The following is a 19,999-nucleotide window of genomic DNA, read 5'->3' on the forward strand; positions in this document are numbered from 1 at the left end:
TTCATATATTTCAGAGTCTCATGGACAGATATATCAGAACTTCATTCATATATTTCAGAGTCTCATGGACAGATATATCAGAACTTCATTCATATATTTCAGAGTCTCATGGACAGATATATCAGAACTTCATTCATATACTGTGTCATTGTAACCTCATTTACTGAGGATAGACTTGTGTCATAGTAACCTAATAATTAATTAACATGCCGGTTATCTACTACTAGATTGATCTGATCGAGGTATTCCCTTGAGATGTCGCATTTGATGGTGTATGGCTTCGTGTGAAAAATGCTGGTTGTGAAGGTACTTGGAGAGAGAGAGAAGAGCTACTTAGCATCAGTTCAACAGAAGACATAGTAGGTCTGTCTGCCATGTTATGCTGGACACACAGCAATCCAATGTGTATGCATCTCAATATCTCTGTGCTAAATGCAGAAGGTAATGTAGGATCAACAATATTCCAAGCCTTGCCTTCTAGCCACTTATTCCATGCCTGTGACATTGAATTCCCATTGTTAGGTAATTAGCTTGTTAGTGTAAAACCGTTTGTACCTTGTAAGGTAAGAATAAGGCTATTTATTTGCCCACGTGCTTAAAACGTATAAGCACATGGGCCAAGAAATAGACTTGGTGGTATCATGCTCAAGGTACAACCGGTTATACATGGAAAATTGCAGTTGTTAATGATCCATTCCATTCCTTGTATCACATAAAAGAAAGAGTAACCACACTTACAAAAGTAAGCAAGTTTTCGGGCTTTTCTCCAATTATCTTAAAAGAACTAATCCTTTGACCGCTTACAATCTCTAGGATAAGTATACCAAAGCTAAAAACATCAGATTTTGTTGACACATGACCATGTAGCACATATTCGGGTGCCATGTATCCACTGCCCGAAAAAAGAAAAAAAAGTCAAGGGTCAAACTTCAAAGTTAGATGGAAAACAAAATCATTCAAATCAAAGGTTGTACAAAGATACTCACAAGGTTCCAACCATTGTGCTCGCCACAGATTGAGTCTGGTCAATGTTAAACAGCTTTGCCATGCCAAAATCTGCAATCTTTGGATTAAAATCTGTGTCTAGCAGAACATTACCAGCTTTGAGGTCACGATGTACAATCCGCAGTCTAGAATCCTCATGAAGGTAAACAAGTCCTCTAGCAATGCCATTAATGACTCTGTAACGTGTTTCCCACGGCATAGATGAAGATGAACTTTGTATAGGATCTGTGTTTACACAAATGTGTTAAGATATTTTGAGAAAACAATATGCTTAGAATAAAACAGCATGCTACTAAGTACTAACCAAATAGGAAGCTGTCTAGGCTTTTGTTGATCACAAACTCATAAATCAGAAGCATTTCTTCTTCTTCAAAGCAGAATCCTAGAAGTCTTACCAGATTCCTGTGTTGAAGCTTGGTTAATATTAAAATTTCATTTTTGAACTGTACATCACCCTGAACTGAATTCCTTGCCAGTCTCTTCACCGCTATTTCTTGCTCATCAGGAAGCTTACCCTTAAAAGAGAAGATAATCAGTTAGTTGAACTCATAACCAGTTTCCGAATGGTTTTGGGAGAACCTGTTACCTTATATACAGCGCCAAATGCACCTTCTCCAAGATAATTGTCATTGGAAAAATCATTTGTTGCAACCTTGATAGCCTCAAAACTATATTGTAAGGAATTGAAATTTTCAATTTCTTCTTCTACATACATTACATGAATTTAAGGGTTAACAACACAGGTAAACTAATTAGTCCTGAAACCAACAAAGTTTAACAATGAAGAAATAGCGTTCTTGCTTACTGTTTAGGTTTGTTGCAGACTTTTTACGTTTCTTCCTCCTTAATAAGATGCAGATTGAAGCTATGCTTATTATGAGTACTAGTGATCCCATAATCGGGATCACAATGACAATGGTGCTATGACTTCTATGAGACTTCTGGTTTATTTCAACTAATAAGAGAAAAATGGAAAATACATGTCATGTAATGTCATGCATACATTAGATAGAAAAACATTTTCTAATAACTAGCTTTCTCATTTTCCTTTGTTTGGTGTGTAAACGGGTGGGTGAATAAAATAATTTAGCTTGAAAATAGTTTTTCCTAAGAACCAAAGACGGAAAATGAAGTTTGAAAACTAATTTCAGTAATTTGAACTGAAATATACTTTTTAAGGTAATGTAATTCTGGTTAAAATATTTTCCTTCAAACCAATCATAACCTAATACTTATTTGGTTTGTGTTCCCCACATGTTTCTTCATACACACTATTATTTAATCTAACTAAAAGACAAATTTACCTACCATTTATTTTTTAATACACCCAATTTTTAATAAAGTGACCGCAAAAGCATTTGGGGCAATTTTTTAGGGACATAGGGAGTATGCTGTAGTTGTTGTGTAGAATTCAAGACTATTATGCCTGATGTTACCTTGTGGAGTAGAACTTCTGTTTGATACTGGTACTGGTGGTGGCGGTGGACCAACATCGGTAAGATTACCATAAAAGGAGTAGATTTCATACCGAAGATTGCAGCTAGGTGTAATCACCCTGGCTCCTGCAGCGATAAATGTAGGCGTAACAAAATCTTTGGAGAAGAAGCTAAAGATCAGGTATTGAACACACTTAACACAGTCAAACCTTGACAAATCTGGATTACACTGAACAAGTCCATACATGGTTTGATTTGTAGTAGTCAGATTTATCTGTGCAGCAGCAGATTTCAGCTCAGAATTCCCCAATGAAGCCTTATTTTGCAAGGTATTCATCATAGAAGTAAGTGTGTTGTTAAACCCTGTGATATTTGAAACATTCTTGTTATTCCACAGAGCCCATCTTGGCCTCTCTTTTACTGCATTAAAACTGAAGTTGTTTGAGTAAAATATAATGCAGTTGTCAGTGTACCCGAAAGCCTCTGTTTGGTTAGGACATGATACCGGGAGAGTAGCAGCCGAGTCACGGATACAAAGCCGGCAAGTGTTGTAAGGTACGTCACCTCTGCATAGGACCATGGCTTTGACTTTGTTAGGAGTTTGACCCGCGGTGAAGTTGTAGTAGCCATTGGTGACTCGAGGGGTTGAGGATAGAGAGTTGAGGGCTGTTTTGAGGTTGGATTGGTAAGTGCTGTTTTGGGTGTAATAGTTGATGTTTCCGCATTTGCTGTAGAGGAATTGAAACTGAGCTGAGGTTTTTGGAAGGAAAGAAATGAGGATGAATTGGAGCACTAATAATATGAGTTTTGTTGGTAACTCCATTTCTTGATAACTTTTGTTAATGGTGTTATTTGTTTTAATCTGTGAATTATATGTTAATTTCTGAAGGTCGTAGGACACTATGACTATTGGCTCAATCAGCGTTACCTGGTTCGCTGGTAACCGCCGCAAATCTCGAACCGGGTTCGCCCGTACCGATCGCGGTTCCCCAATTCGCGATGTTTCGCGAACCAAACCAAAACCCTAATTTTAACTATTAAAGGTCGGGGAATGCGATATAAGATAAAATATGTTGGGGCTTTTGTTTGAGAAGGAGATACGCGTTGATTGCAACCGTTAATTGTTGTTTTTGTTATTCTTTAGACTAGTTGAAAATAAACACCATGGATGAGAGAGTTACCTGAAACTCAATGGCGAAGGGAAGAATGATGATGATGTTTTTTATTTGTTTTTATTTTTTACTTTATTTTGTGCTTTTTTGTTTTATTATTATATTTTTTGGCTGCACATTTGATAAGTCATGGGTGTGGTCCCTTTATTTCTTTATTTTATTAAGTAATCACTTTTTTCAATTGAGCATTACATTACATTGACAATTGAATATTATTATAAATTATGTCTGCACATGTGGACCGTGTGGTCCCATTATTTATTTAATTAAGTACTTACTATCCAGGAGTCTAGAACCATATACTAATTAGAGCATGTACATTGGGGCTCTTGGAGTGACTCTCCAAGTAGCTCTCCAAATAGTTCTTCAACAAGAACTATCTCTTAGCCAATATTGGGTCTCTTGAATGGTTCTTGAGGGACTCTTGAGTAGCTCTTCATGGAGAGCTACTTCAAGATAGCTCTTGCCCAAGATCCCTCCAAGAGTTGATTCTTGTTGAAAAGTGGGGAGTAACTTTGGTTAAAGGACAATTAATTATGGATCATCAAATGGTAAAAAAGAGGTTAGAGAGCTCACTTGAAGAACCAACCAATGTTGGGTGTTTTTAGGAATAAACTAGTAAGCGGCCCGGGCGATGCCCCGAATTTTATTGTTTTTGTTATTTGGTTTGTGTCCGGTTGATGATTGTTTTCTTTGCAAACCTTTATGTATTTTTCTATTTAATTTGTTGCCAATATTACATAATAACCTCCAAATAAATGAAGGTTTCCAGAATAGTTCCTAAGATCAAATACTTTATTTTTGCAAGTCTTACTTGATTGGTACTCCGTATAAAACTTTGTTTTTCTAATTCACTTATAAACATAAGAATTTTCCTAAAGCATCAATTATTATAGATTGAATAACAAAAAAATATAGTATATTTTTAGAAAAAACACACCATTGATTAGCTTAAGAAATATACAACAATTAACATTTTTTACGTATGATCTGATTAATTAAGAAAGATTAAGTAAATTTTTTATAATAGGTTATTAAATATATATTGGGCATTAAAGTTTTAATACTTATAAGAATGACTTTTGTGTTTTTTCGTTATTTTAGAGTCACACGTTATATCATTGTAGAGATGGTTAGAACTTTACATTATGAATTAAAGGTCATGGGTTCGAACATTGATACTAACATTTTTGGTGATAATAAGTTTGAGTAATGCATGTGTGCGCGCACATGACATGACACATCATTATTTCACTTGCCAAATCACAGTGACACATGGCAGCGTGACATTTCTTGCCTTGGAGATTTAATAATAGTATAGATTCTTGAGTGTGTCTTGTAGAGAGATAGTGGTAGAGAGAAAGTGGAGAGCCCTCCGAGAGCTCTTTTGAAGAGCCAACCAATGTACATGCTCTAAGCGTCCTATCCTTCGTGGCTATTGTGGAGGAGCCACTACCTCAATCATAAATTAGGCTACAGTAAGGAAAAAACAGTATTTAGTTGATGAACATCATATTTCATTATCCAGAACAGTATTAGGAATGATGCTAACAATTGTGTAATTAGCCGTCACAATGAATATTCAGTTATTATCGCATATTACACTAAAACACACACATAAAAAAAACACACACCAAATGTCCTCAAGTTTCAATAATACATAAAAATGCCCTTATTTCAAAACTTAATACACCAAATACCCCTATTTCAAAACTTAATACACTAAATATCTTTAATGACGTCATCAATCATATAATCAACCAATTAACATCTAATGAACCCACTTAATCCCTACTTAACATCCCTAATCAATCCACCAATTAACAAACCTAATTAACCTATCCGTTAATGGTGGATATAGGGAATTAGGGATGCTCCATTTTCTCTCTCCTCTTCCCAACGACCTAGCCTCTACCACCACCGCCTCGCACCACCGCTACCACCACCCACCAACTATCCACCACCGCCTTCTAATCACTACTTCCCCGCCTGTGCTTGATATATGGCAGTAATTCAAATTGAATTTCTTCGACTGACCGGTGGAGAAGCTTTCTTCCTAATTCGTTTAATTAATTTGCTTTTGGGTTATTTTAAGTATTAATTTAGTGGGTTTTTTTCCTACAAATTAAAGTTTGGATTCTGGATATTTCCATTTGTGTATGATTTATTACCTTTTAATCTTTGATTCTGTTTACTCCGTATTAAATTCCAATTGAATTCACCGGAATTTGCTGATCAATTGAATTCACTAGACAACGCTGTCGATCAATTGGGCGTTGGATTCGATTTCTCTCTCCTCAAGTCACGACCACCTTCTTCCCCCACCTTTTCTGCCTCCGCCTACGCATAGGGCTACAACTTCTTTGGCTGTTTCTTCTTCTGTCGGGGGAATCAGGGCAGTGACGAGTGATGAGGATGTGAAGCCACATGTTGAAGAAGTAGAGGAAGAAGAAGAGGAGGAGGATGAAATTGTTGAGTCTGATGTTGAGTTAGAAGGAGAAATCATTGAGCCTGATAAATTGATAATGATTCTCCTCAAAAGGTCTATTCTTTTTGTTATTTTTAAATACATTTGGTTGAATAAGTATTGGAAGTGTGAGATTTTATGTATGTGTTCATTGTGTTGAATGTTAGACGCGAAATTTACTGGTTTAATGCTGAAAAATTGTTGTTGCTTGGTTAAAATGATGGACATTGGAGTTTTGAAGAATCAGTCATGTATTGTTAGAACGCCATGCCATTATTACCTCAATTCCTTGTGAAGCTCCGGAGAACCGGCCATAAGATGTACTGCATCCATGAAATCGAATAGGTGAAGCTCCGGGGAATACCGACCATAAGATGGCCATAATATGTCGGGGGAATCGGTGATTGAAATCCGGCGATGGTAATGAGCCCTAGAGTCGTCGGAGTCTGATGAATAGCGGTGGTTTCCTAGTTCTGGGATTTCAATCACTGATGACGGTCGAATGGGGAAAGAGGTGAGTGATTGGGGATTCCTGGAAAAAGAAATTGGTGGGGGGAGATTGAAAAAAGAAAAAGAAAAAGTGGTTAATCAAGAGTTTAGTAGATTAATTTGTAAAAAATGGGTTAATGGGTGGGTTAATTGGGTTAATTAGGGTTGATGACGTCATAGGGGTATTTGGTGTATTAAGTTTTAAAATAGGGGTATTTTTATGTATTATTGAAACTTGAGGATATTTGGTGAATTTCCTGAAAACTCGGGGGCATTTCATGAAAATTCCGTAAAAAAAATCCATACCCCTTTCGCGAACCTAAATTCAGCTACCGGCGAACTCGAATCCGTACCCCGTACCTAAGCGAACCACGAATCAGATAACTCTGGGCTCAATTATTCTGAATTTTAGATACTGAGGATTGAGGTCACATTTGTTGTTTAAAATATGCTTTTGGTTTAATACTTTAATCATTCAGTCAGTAGAGGCTGTTATAGCAACTAGATGTAATAAGATAAGGGATGCTTTATGGAGTTTATAATATCAAATAAATTCGGATATGTTTAGATGATACTCCCTCGGTATTTTTTTAAGGAGTCACATGTTAACTGACTAAATTATTAAAACATATAGTTAAATTTGATATAATAATAATGCAAATAAGGTAGTTGACAATAAAAGAAATAAAAAAAATAAGTGGGTGTAAAAATTACCAAAAATGAATTCATATTAAAGTAAAAATAATAAACAATTGCGGAGTAGGTAAAGTTACCAAAAATAGAATAGTGATTTCTGAAAAAATCACATCTGGAATAGTAATAATTTTGAGTCCAAAAAAATTCCGGAGGGAGTATGAGTTTAGGGCTAACGAGTTTATATAAAATAAGATAAGTAATATTAGGTAAAATTGTACTCCCTCCGTCCCGGAATACTTGACCTGTTTTCCTTATCGGACCGTCCTTTAATACTTGATCTGTTTCTAAAAATGGAAATATTCTAATAATATTATATTATTTCTCACTCCACCACTATTAACTCACCTACCCCCTACTCATACAAAAAATAATTAAAAACTCACCCCTACTCTCCCCCAATCCCACCCCTTTACACATTTCCCACTAACTACATTAAAATTTAAAATAATACCCCACTATCAACTACTACCTATTAAATTAAATAAGTCAATTCAAGTCCCTTAAACTCTATGCCGGTCAAACCGGGTCGAGTATTCCGGGACAGAGGAGTAAAAGAGAACATTACCTAAGTAAGGATTTGTTAATTTTGAGCATTATAATCAGTGGCGATCTGGCTTATAATACCGCTCACTAATGATTCATAGAAAAGGGCAGAAAATCCACAGTTTTGCAAATGCAAGTTGAGTATTTACATTTTATCCATACTGGATAATTTTACGACAGATAAAGACATTTCTCAAAGTAATTCATAGAATGTACGGAGTAGAACACAACAAAGCCACCAGGATATGCATTGAACGCATAATATTTTTGACGTGGAATATAATATTTTAAAGCACTAGATGTATAGCAGGGGCGGATCTAGGGGGTACATCGGGGGTACAATGTACCCCATTCTCAAAACAAAAAAAAATATTAACAAACCAAAATTCTGCAAAGGTAAGAGAACGGTTTGGTAAAACAACGGCTCTCTTAGGTAATACTAAATAACCTACCAGAGCAGGGTAAAGTTCCTAAAAATTCTAAGAGATCAGTAATTTGGAGCAACTGATCTCTTATTGATGGATAAGAGACCAGCCATCACTTTAAACTTCTATTTAAATACTAAGAGTGCGGTTGTTTGAAATAATTGGTCTCTTAACTTGAGTAATTCGTTCCACGGAAAATTAATTCATTAATAAAGAGTCATATGACATCTACAAGAGAAATATAGATCTAACAAATACATGACAAATTGAATCAAATAAAGATTTCCTTCATCAAAACTACGGTCGTTGAATGAATCTTGCACTGTAGAACGTCTCCCGTATATAACACTGGAACATGCAGCCTTTTCAGAGAGAGGGTCTAACGATTTGTTGTAGCCGCGAGGATGATTTCCACTTGATTCATCTGAATGTAGTCGAAAAATTGATATCTTTTGCGATCCCGCATAAAACTTTACCAACGAACCAATTCTTCATAAATCAACTGAACGACAAACCAAACATACTAATACTAAATCCACCATAGAGAGACTAACGAACAAGGACGAACTCCGCCCATATGGTGAAAACTTATTGAATTTAAGAGAAAATAACTGAATTAAATGAAGGAAAAGGATCGGAAATAGTCTAATTTTCCGAAGAAATTAGACTATTTCCGGCCTACGGCGGCCAAGAAAATAAACCCTAGAAAATAAGAGAGGGAGAGAGGATGGGAGAGCCGAAATTAATTACTCATGTTGCCGAGCTTAAATTAATTAAACTCATTTTTCCACCGCTTGTTAACATCAATTATTATTTATAAAACAACAATATATTCTTAACTTAAATAAAAAATATGGGTTACTTAACCATTCATAAAAAGCGTATCCATTGATAAAATTATTAATAGTCGTATTGTTATACATAACTAATTGTTAGAAAATAAAAATTGTGGATTATTTAACAATTTATAAAAAGCATATCAGTTAAGAAAATTGTTACTCCCTCCGTCCCGGAATACTCGCAACGTTTTGACCGAACATGTTTGCCAATGCACAACTTTGACCATCAATATCTTTAATTACATATTATAAAAACTTATAAATATTATATATTAAAATGAAACCAACAATATATTATATACTAACATTTGTTTTCATATAATTGAAATAAAATAGGGTCAAAGTGAATTATGTGAATAGTGCAAAAATTCAAACCGTTTCGAGTATTCCGGGACGGAGGGAGTATTATTTAGTTTAATTATGTACATCGTTAATTGTTAGAGATGAGTACACACTACGGAGTATAAGGTTAAAAAAATAGTGGAATGAATTAATAACTCAAGTTTGGCAAACAAAAAAAAAATGCGTCATAGTATAGATTTTTTTTCAAGTCTAATTTCGTACCCCCATTCCCCAATTCCTAGATCTGCCACTGATGTATAGAGCTGATAAAATAGTGTAAAGAGAAAAGTCACCGGGTTAACCCGGTCCCCCCTTAGCAAATGAACACCCTTAAAATGTATGCGTTGAAACCGTCAAATGAAATGCATAAGATCGCTAATTTCAGCATTAAAAAATATAATTATTAAAAATTATAATAATTTATACCTACTATTTAAAAACTCAAACCATAGTCATATGTGTGACATGTGTCCACCTTTCCATCATCTCCATCTTTTTTCCCTTAATTTTTTTTTTGATTGACTAATTCAAATGTTATTCAATATTAATACTTATATTAGAATTAAAACGTTGAAATAAATAATCACAAATTAATAAACATTAGTACTATTAACTTAATAATCTTTGTAAATTCTTAACTTTAAAAAATAATACGAAATAAGAGTTATATCAATCTTTCATCTATCATGTCCCCTTATAAATAAATTTATCTACCAACTATTTTTGATTATATCATTCACACAATCAAGTGAGTGCGTCGAGGCGGATATCGGGCATGCAACAACAAACACATATCAACTAAAAGACAAATAGCTAAAAGACAAAAAAGGAAGTACCATTCATGTAAAAAAAGTACCATTCTAATACCATTCTGTAAAAAAAAGTACCATTTGTGTTTAGAAAAGTACCATTTAATTTATTTTTTGTCCTTTTTCCTATTTTGTCTTATGTCCTGATATGCATTTGGACACACATATCAGATATGTATTTTTACTTCCTCCAATCAAGTACTCCGTATATCAACATTCATTTTCGTTGGATAAATTCTTACCCTTTAGAAAAGTCACCAAGGAAAGGAAAAAAAAAAGGCGTGTCTTTATTTCTAATGGGTCTAAAATGTCCTTTTCCGTCATCATGGGCCAGATTGCATCCCATGGCCGTAGTCTCGTGTGTGGTCCACGTCGGCGTGGAGGGTAGACTAAATGGGTTGACTTGAGGTCAACTAAATAACTTCTTCCTTCTAGAGTGATGTGTTTTTTATGTTGCTCTAAAAGGAGTTGACTGTGAGTCAATGAAGCATGGAAATTTGAGATTACCCAATTACATAGTAAAATGGCAATTGCAATTTGGACCAAGTGAAAAATTGATAAGTACTTGAAATAAAATCTTCACTTATTTTCGATTAATACCACTTTAATTACGCTATCTTCAACATCACCCTATAATTTTCAAACATTATAGGGTGATGATAAATATTTGGTTAAATTATATTTTACCACCTAAAAAAATTTACAAATTGTTTTTTACCACCTAAACAAATAAAAGTTGTTTTTATTTTATCTTCAATGGTAATGTTTTCATCCATTTGGTAGTTAAAAGGTAGTAAAAGATAATTTTTATTTTATTTTTAGGTGGTAAAAAAAAATTTATTTTTTTAGATGGTAAAAAAATAATTTGTCAATTTTTTTTAGGTGGTAAAAAACAATTTAACCTAAAAAATTTAGTTTTCAATTTAAATCATAACACATAAGCATGTAATGTCATCATTATGACACAGCTTAAAGGTCGCATGTTGCGACCTTTATCATTTTCATATATTATATATCTATACTATTATTAAATCTCAATGGCATTTCATGCCATCTCGCCACATGTCACCGTCATTAGATCGCAAGTGACATGACATAACCACATTGATATACATGTGGCCACCATTAGATGGAAAGTAACATGGCATAGCCACATTGACATATAATATTTTCTTACAAAAAGATGAAGAAATGCAAATATCAATGCTTGAACCCATGACTTCATGTTCATAAGTTAGAACTTTAACCACTAATCCAATAATACAACTAATGATATTTAAGCAATCGAAAACATATAAGTTATGTTTATTAATACCTTGTATTAAAACTTTAATGCCTACCATAATTATACATTTTAATAATTTTCTTATGAAACTAAACTATACTTAATTTTTTTTTCATTTACATTTTCATTTAGGTTCATTTATAATTACGTTTTTTAGCAGGCAAGTTCATGTAAGTTTACCTAGAGCAATAAAAAAGGAGTATTATACTTTATACATAACAAAAGACTACTCCATTTTAAATTTAAATTTAGTTTACTAAGATGTTTAACCAAATTTTATATAGGATCACCCTTCCATAAATAAAATATAAAAATAAATTATGCACACATATTTATCTCATGTTATATGTAAGTATTTAATATCAAACTATTGTAATTATTTTTATTTAACTCAAATTTTATCAAAATTAGTTCTCAAATTACATATAGTCATCGGGGCATCGCCCGGGGTAATAACTAGTTTATATAAAAAAAAATCTAACCTGTAAAAAATGCTCTAAAAAAAAAAATCTAACCGTCGGCGTGGAGGGTAGACTAAATGGGTTGACTTGAAGTCAACTAAATAACTTCTTCCTTCCAGAGGGATGTATTTTTGACGTTGCTCTAAAAGGGTTTGACTTTGAGTCAATGAAGCATGGAAATTTGAGATTACCCAATTACAAAGTAAAATGGCAATTGCAATTTGGACCAAGTGAAAAATTGATAAGTACATGAAATAAAATCTTCACTTATTTTCGATTAATACCACTTTAATTACGCTATCTTCAATAGTAACTTAGCAATTTTCAAATATTATAGGGTGATGATAAATATTTTAGTTTCCAATTTAAATCATAACACATAAGCATGTTATGTCATCATTGTGACACAGTTTAAAGGTCGCATGTTGCGACCGTTATCGTTTTCGTATATTATATGTTTATATATTTATATAAAAAAATCTAACCTGTAAAAAATGCTCTCAAACTCAAACAACGCTCCCAACCAGGAACGATCCCTGGAAGAAAGAGATCAAATTGATCGATCAACTAAGAAAACCAAGAGAAAAATCAATAATCTTATCTTCAACAATGGGCCATCTCAACCTGTCGATCCAGTCCAGAAACCCGGTCCCCCATTAGCAAATGAATATGAAATCTCGCCCTTAAAATGTAGGCAAATTTGCTAAAAAGACCTTTTAGGGTGCGTTCTGTTCAACTTATTTGACCTGGACTTATCTGAACTTATCTGAACTTATCTGAACTTCTCTGAACTTATCTGAACTTATCTGATCTGAACTGATCTGAACTTATTGGAACTTATTGGAACTTATCTGAACTTATCAGAACTTATTGAAACTTATTGGAACTTATTGAAACTTATAATTAATAATTAATAATTAACAATTAACAATTAACAATTAACAATTAACAATTAATAATTAACAATTAATAATTAATAATTAATAATTAATAATTAATAATTAATAATTAATAATTAATAATTAATAATTAATAATTAATAATTAATAATTAATAATTAATAATTAATAATTAATAATTAATAATTAATAATTAATAATTAATAAGTAATAATTAATAATTAATAATTAATAATTAATAATTAATAAGTAATAAGTAATAATTAATAATTAATAATTAATAAGTAATAAGTAATAATTAATAATTAATAATTAATAATTAATAATTAATAATTAATAATTAATAATTAATAATTAATAATTAATAATTAATAATTAATAATTAATAATTAATAATTAATAATTAATAATTAATAATTTAATAATTAATAATTAATAATTAATAATTAATAATTAATAATTAATAATTAATAATTAATAATTAATAATTAATAATTAATAATTAATAATTAATAATTAATAATTAATAATTAATAATTAATAATTAATAATTAATAATTAATAATTAATAATTAATAATTAATAATTAATAATTAATAATTAATAATTAATAATTAATAATTAATAATTAATAATTAATAATTAATAATTAATAATTAATAATTAATAATTAATAATTAATTAATAATTAATAATTAATAATTAATAATTAATAATTAATAATTAATAATTAATAATTAATAATTAATAATTAATAATTAATAATTAATAATTAATAATTAATAATTAATAATTAATAATTAATAATTAATAATTAATAATTAATAATTAATAATTAATAATTAATAATTAATAATTAATAATTAATAATTAATAATTAATAATTAATAATTAATAATAATTAATAATTAATAAATAATAAATAATAAATAATAATAAATAATAATTAATAATTAATAATATTATTATTAATATTGGAACTTATTGAAACTTTTTGAAACTTATCTGAACTTATTGGAACTTATTAGAACTTATTGGAACTTATCTGAACTTATTGGAACTTATTGAAACTTATTGGAACTTATCTGAACTTATCTAAACTTATTGGAACTGAAACTTATTTTTTTAAGGTGAACAGAACGCACCCTTATAACCCAAATTTTGTGAGAAAGGACCTTATATAATTTTTTTATGAAATCACACCTTAATTTAAATTTTATTTGCGAGAAAGGACCTTATATAATATTTTTTTGTGAAATCACACTTAATGTAATTTTTTTTTGCAAAAGACAAAAAAAAGTAACTTTCCGGCCATTGACTTGCACGAGCTGAAAAACACGTGTGGCTTTATTATGCTAACCATACCCAATTTTCCTCCAAAATTCTAAGCTTTAAAACCTAAAGTTGAAAAAAAAATCGAAACAAAATCAAGTTTGGAAATTCAAGAATCGGAAAAATCAGTGTCTTTAGCGAACTTAAGCCACACATGCTGCTCATGTGCAAGTCAATGGCCGGAAAAGCCAAGTCAATGCCGGAAACTTCCCTAAGGTTATTTCTCGCAAAAAAAATTTTACATTAAGGTGTGATTTCACAAAAAAATTATATAAGGTCTTTTCTTGCAAAATTTGAGTTATAAAAGGTCCTTTTTGGCAAATTTGCCTAAAATGTATGTGGTGAAATCGTCATATTGATATGCATAGCATCGTTGATGTCAGCATTAAAAAAGATAATTATTTGACTAGAAAGTATAACAATTTGGTTAGAAAGTAAACTATTGACCAGAGAATGCAATATATAGAATATAACTATTTGATTACACTGAGTAACTATTTGATAAAAAATTATAACTATTTGGTAAGAAGTTGGTGTTGTATATGTAACCGGCTACATAAATTTTTGTAAACGGATAAATTACATTCAAAATTTTCTATACGAAACAAATAGACAAAATATGTCATGGAAAAACTTACCTATTCACATGTTTACGCAATTTAGAAAGACAGTGAGCATGGTGCAGTAATAAGTACATGTACATTTTTTGTCAAGGGAAATAATTTGCAAATATTTCTTATTGTTCAAAGCCGATATCAACTTCTATCGAGGGTACGCCTCTGTCACGGTAACGTCGTTGATTGAATATCTTTCTTGTCCGGTGATCGACTGAGTTGTAGTAATTCCTTGGGAGATGCTCTCTATGAAGAATGCAGGTTGTAATGGCACTTGAAGGGTAAGAGAATGTCTACTTAACATAAGATCGACCGACGACATAACCGGCCTGTCTGCTGGATTCTCTTGTACACATAGTAAACCAATATGGATGCATCTCAATATGTTTGTGCTAAAACCAGTTGATAATGTAGTATCCACCACATTCCAAGGTGTGCCATTTACCCAATTCTTCCAAGCCTAAGAAAAAAATGATGAAAATAAGAAGTGATATGTGTCATTCCTGGTGTCTGTTTTAGTAGAAAGTTATTTATAGATTGGTAATGGAGCTGAACTTACAAAGCTAAGAAGGTTTTCGGGATTCTCTCCATTTGAAAACGAGCTAATCCTTTGTCCGCTTACAATCTCTAGGACGAGTACACCAAAGCTGAAGACATCGGTCTTCATTGATACTTGTCCATGGAGTGCGTACTCTGGTGCCATATATCCACTGAACATAAAAGATATTTAGACGATACTAAGTGTATACTCGTAATTGTACTAGTGTACGATATTATTATTATATATATAAACGAAAATTGATGTAGCTGAAAGTTCAGCACACTTACTAGGTACCGACAATTCTACTTGCAAATGTTTGAGTTTGATCAATGTTAAAGAGCCTTGCCATACCAAAATCTGCAATTTTAGGATTAAATTCTTCATCTAGGAGTACATTCCCTGCTTTTAGGTCACGATGAATGATTCGTGTTCTTGACTCTTCATGGAGGTAGAGTAGCCCTCTAGCAGTGCCATAGATAATTTTGTATCGTGTTTCCCATCTTATAGACTCACGCTGAACAGGATCTACTTAACATAACACCCAGAAAGAAAAACACAAGAACTTTATTAGGCATATTTAACGCCAATATATCATTTTGGATAACGTCTTAATATATATATTTATACTTACCGAATATGAAGTAATCAAGGCTTCTGTTGGCAACACACTCATAGATGAGAAGCATCTCTTCTTCCTGAAGGCAAAATCCTAGAAGCCTCACCAAGTTCTTGTGTTGGAGTTTCGCCAGTATCAAAACTTCATTTTTGAACTGTAAGTCTCCGTGCACTGAATTCCTCGACAACCTCTTTACTGCGAGCTCTTGCCCGTCAGCAAGCTCACCCTGAAAGTGTAATTAGGGATACACAATTAGAGCTCGTAAGTATCTCCTTAACAATGTAGTTTTCACTAGGCAATATTTGACAAACTTCCGAGTTTTACCTTGTAAACAATGCCAAATCCACCTTCTCCGAGCTTATTCTCATCCGAAAAATCCCCTGTTGCATGTTTAATAGTCCCCAAACTGAACTGCAAAGACTGAAGGGTCTCAATTTCATCTTCTGCACTTCCCAAATTAGATAATTAGATACATTCATAGGAAGTAAGTTACATTTGACGAGGAGTTTTTTGTTAGATTTCAAGACTTACTAGTAAATTTCACCTTCCAGTAGTTGCTCAGCTTCTTCTTCCTTATTGTGATGCAAAGGACTACCACGACAATGAGTGTTGTCGCGACAACAATTGGGATGGCAATAACACTGGGATTGACAGGTTTTGTGCTTCTTCTAGCTACAAACACATAATTTTGTTCTATAAAAAACAAGAGATTATCTCCCATGCTAGAAGAACAACAAATCTAAAATTGTACACAATCTTTAGTTCTTTACCCTGTCAAGCAGAGTAGATTAATTATATACTTTCTTACAACTAGACCCGTCCAATACTCGATTTCCTGACACAAACTCAAATTACATGTACCCAAATTACTCCGTATTAGACTTGGTTATTAGACATAGTAGTCACGTGGTCTAGTAGTCACGTGGTCCATAAAGGGTTATTGTGAAGTTAATAGGTTTTTATTGGACATGGCTCTTATTGGGTAGGGTTCTTATAGAGTCAAACTTATAACACAAAATTTGGAAACTAAAATAGTTACGTAATATGGAGTATGATATAAGAAATTGTGTTTATAGATTAGTATTCACTTGTATTCGTATACGACATTTTTTCATGTTTTCTTGCTCATATATTGAACCTCCCACTATCAACCCACTATTAACTCATAACCCACTTAGACCGCCCATTAAATGATTTTCATTATCCGACCCGCTTTTGACCCGCACTAATCCTAACTCGACCCGCCCAATAACTAAGTCCACTCTGTGGCCTGATTTAGTATATGATCTGACACAATCAGACTTCGTTTATCTCCACAATGTTAAAGAAATTAAAAGGTCTCATATTCATGTACCTGCTGTAGTTGTTGTATTGCCATTGTTTGGTGGCGATGCAGGTTCTGGTGATGGAGGTAACGGCGGCGGAGTTAAATCAGGCACATTTGCTAAGAAATCGAAGAGTTCATACCGAACAAAGCAACTTGGTATGACAATGGATACCCCTGAAGCAGTATAAGTAGGTTGAATACAACATGTTGGGAGCAGAGAAAGTGACCCTTGAATGCATTGTACACAACTTAGCCTAGACAAATCTGGAGTACACTGCACAAGCCCATATAACCTCTGACCTCCACCGCCGGTAAGATTAACCGCTCCGGTAGCAAATTTTAGCTCGGAATTACCCAAAGCAGCTCGATTCTGCAAGGAAACCATTAAAGAAGAGAGTGTTTGGTTAAACCCAACAACACCGGTCACGTTTTCACTCGTCACTAGATACCTGTAAAGAGTAATAATTCACACGTGAGTATTACAGTAGTTATCCCTATTGAAGAAATAAAGAGCAGACTGACTAACATATAAAATTGATGGGTTGCTCCACTTATCACTAATTGGTTTTAGGATGGAACTTGTCAGACTTATATGTGGTCAGTTTTTTCACTTGTACTACTCCGTTTATAAAGATGTTTACGGTTATTATTTACACAAATATTAAGATAATGACAAGAATGTTGGTTGAATATAATAAAATATGGATAAAGTTAGAAAAATGTGTAAAAATGTGGATGGATGTGAAAAAAAAAATAAAGCAAGATAAAGTGAGTGAAAAATTGTAAAAATTGTGGGCTAAAAAGGGTAAGATATTTTCATGTAAAAAAAATAAATCAAAGTGTTCTAAATATTATAAAACAGACTAAAAGGAGTGTAAATATCATTTTAAAACGGGGTATATTTATGAACCGGTGAGTTTATCATTACCATCGTGGCTCGTCTTGCACAATGCCGTATATAGCGCGGTTTGAGATATAAATTGTGCAATATTGACTATACCCAAGTGCCTCTCTTTGGTTAGGACAACTCTGAGGGATTGAGTTAGCTGAGTCTCTTACACAAACCCGGCACGTCCCTACCGGAACATCGCCTCTGCATACGACTATGGAGTTAACTCGATCGAGACCTCGGCCCGCGGTGAAGTTGTAGAAGCCGGACGTGATTCGGTTGTCTGTGGATAGAGAGTTTAGGACTGATCTGAGGTTGGATTGGTACGTGCTGTTGGATGCGTAATTCGCGCCGCCGCACCAACTGTGGCGGAATGCGAACTGAGCTGAGACTAATTTGGGGATCGAAATAATGAGGATGAGATATAGAATCAAGTAAGAAGTCTTTGATGGCTCCATTTCTTTCAGTTGCAAGTGAAGAAAAGTAATAGTATACACAATAATTGAGGATTACCGACCGAACAAAAGGTGGAGTTGGTACATGAAATCTAAAAGAAATAGATTTGTAAAGCTTAGGACATGATATTATAATAACGGACATGAAATATATTGTTGTTTTTTTCATAGGAGGTGTTTGGCTTATGACTTATGACTTATGACTTATGACGTACTTATGACTTACTACCTCCGTTTTAAAAAGATCTTTACAGTTACTATTTGCACGGATTTCAATGCAATATTTAACTACTAATATATCCAATTTCGTATGTGAAAAAATTATAAACATTTGATATTCTGAAAATATATCCCAAAACCAATCTATCAAGATCTTACATGTAACATTTTAATGTATATAATTGTGAGAATTTACGGTCAAAGTTTTTATACTTTGGACACATTTTCCAAAGCGTAAAGAACTTTCTGAAACGGAGGTAGTATGAGAGAGGGGTTTTGGAAAAAAAGAGTTTTTTTTTAAATTGAATTAGATATTTGACTATTTTAAAAAGTGATTGAACGTGTTTAGTTGTAAGAGATTTTGAAGGAAACTTTGAGATGAAAAATCTAATTTAAAAAAAAGCTCAATATATTACTCTCTCAGTTCCACATTACTCGTTACATTTTCATTTTTTATGCATCACACATTATTTGTTATATTTCTAAATTAGGAATTATCCCACATCTATTATATTGTACTTCCTCTGTTCATAAATACTCGCAACATTTGGTATTTTTACACTATTCATATATTCTACTTTGATTATTGTTGGTGATTTATATGCCAAATAAAACATAGCCATGTGGATCTTGTTAGATTCGTCTCAATACTCGCACTGTTTTGAATTTTTTCACTATTTATATTATTTACCTTGATCCTATTTTATTTATAGTGAATGAAAATAAATATTAGTATATAATATATTGTTGGCTTCATCTTAATATATATTTTCAAAATATTTAATATTTTCATAAGTTTTTATAATAAGTAGCTAAAGATATTGATGGTCAAAGTTGGGTATTGACAAGCGTGTCCAGTAAAAAATGTACGATTTTTAAGGGACGGAGGGAGTATATCATGGATGCACGTGCAAAACATACATGGATACACAAATGCATATATAAAAGAACATGATATTATAATGAACGGACATGGAATATATTGTTTTTTTCACGTAGGAGGTGTTTGGTTATGACTTATGAGCGAGAAATTTGGAAAAAAAAGAGTTTTTTTTGAAGTGAATTAGAGATTTGACTATTTTAAAAAGTTGTTGAACGTGTTTAGTTGTGAGAAATTTTGAAGGGAGCTTTGAGATTG

The 19,999-nt window shown here is 32.5% G+C and overlaps 2 protein-coding genes and 1 long non-coding RNA gene across 7 annotated transcripts; 1 reads left to right on the forward strand and 2 right to left on the reverse strand.

Annotated features, from left to right (window-relative positions):
- Window positions 1–31: 31 nt before the first annotated feature.
- LOC110790710 (cysteine-rich receptor-like protein kinase 10) lies at window positions 32–3,700 on the reverse strand. Of its 4 annotated transcripts, XM_056833016.1 has the most exons (9): window positions 2,915–3,053; window positions 2,651–2,804; window positions 2,442–2,567; window positions 1,811–1,960; window positions 1,592–1,710; window positions 1,310–1,520; window positions 987–1,230; window positions 739–892; window positions 32–496 (listed from the first exon to the last, which is right to left on the reverse strand). In XM_056833016.1, exons 2-9 carry the CDS (start codon window positions 2,682–2,684, stop codon window positions 224–226), a joined length of 1,311 nt encoding a protein of 436 aa, XP_056688994.1. In that variant the 5' UTR covers window positions 2,685–2,804; window positions 2,915–3,053; the 3' UTR covers window positions 32–223. The 4 variants fall into 4 exon arrangements, with proteins under 4 accessions (XP_056688994.1, XP_021851180.2, XP_056688993.1 ...); XM_021995488.2 differs by having other exon boundaries at window positions 2,442–2,804; window positions 2,915–3,071; XM_056833015.1 differs by having other exon boundaries at window positions 2,442–3,700.
- On the forward strand, window positions 1,924–3,274 carry LOC110790711 (uncharacterized). The gene is made up of 3 exons (XR_002533898.2): window positions 1,924–2,622; window positions 2,703–2,785; window positions 2,903–3,274. It is a non-coding gene; the product is annotated as an uncharacterized lncRNA (long non-coding RNA).
- A 10,922-nt stretch (window positions 3,701–14,622) lies between the features above and the next one.
- LOC110790709 (cysteine-rich receptor-like protein kinase 44) lies at window positions 14,623–18,778 on the reverse strand. 2 transcript variants are annotated; one of them, XM_021995484.2, is made up of 8 exons: window positions 18,227–18,778; window positions 17,326–17,747; window positions 16,503–16,664; window positions 16,296–16,414; window positions 15,987–16,197; window positions 15,643–15,880; window positions 15,374–15,524; window positions 14,623–15,274 (listed from the first exon to the last, which is right to left on the reverse strand). In XM_021995484.2, the coding sequence occupies exons 1-8, from the start codon at window positions 18,643–18,645 to the stop codon at window positions 14,963–14,965; spliced, it is 2,034 nt and encodes a 677-aa protein (XP_021851176.2). In that variant the 5' UTR covers window positions 18,646–18,778; the 3' UTR covers window positions 14,623–14,962. The 2 variants fall into 2 exon arrangements, with proteins under 2 accessions (XP_021851176.2, XP_021851177.2); XM_021995485.2 differs by having other exon boundaries at window positions 16,503–16,643; window positions 18,227–18,776.
- Window positions 18,779–19,999: the final 1,221 nt, after the last annotated feature.

Source organism: Spinacia oleracea, chromosome 6, assembly GCF_020520425.1.
Source record: "Spinacia oleracea cultivar Varoflay chromosome 6, BTI_SOV_V1, whole genome shotgun sequence".
NCBI classification, from domain to species: domain Eukaryota; kingdom Viridiplantae; phylum Streptophyta; class Magnoliopsida; order Caryophyllales; family Amaranthaceae; genus Spinacia; species Spinacia oleracea.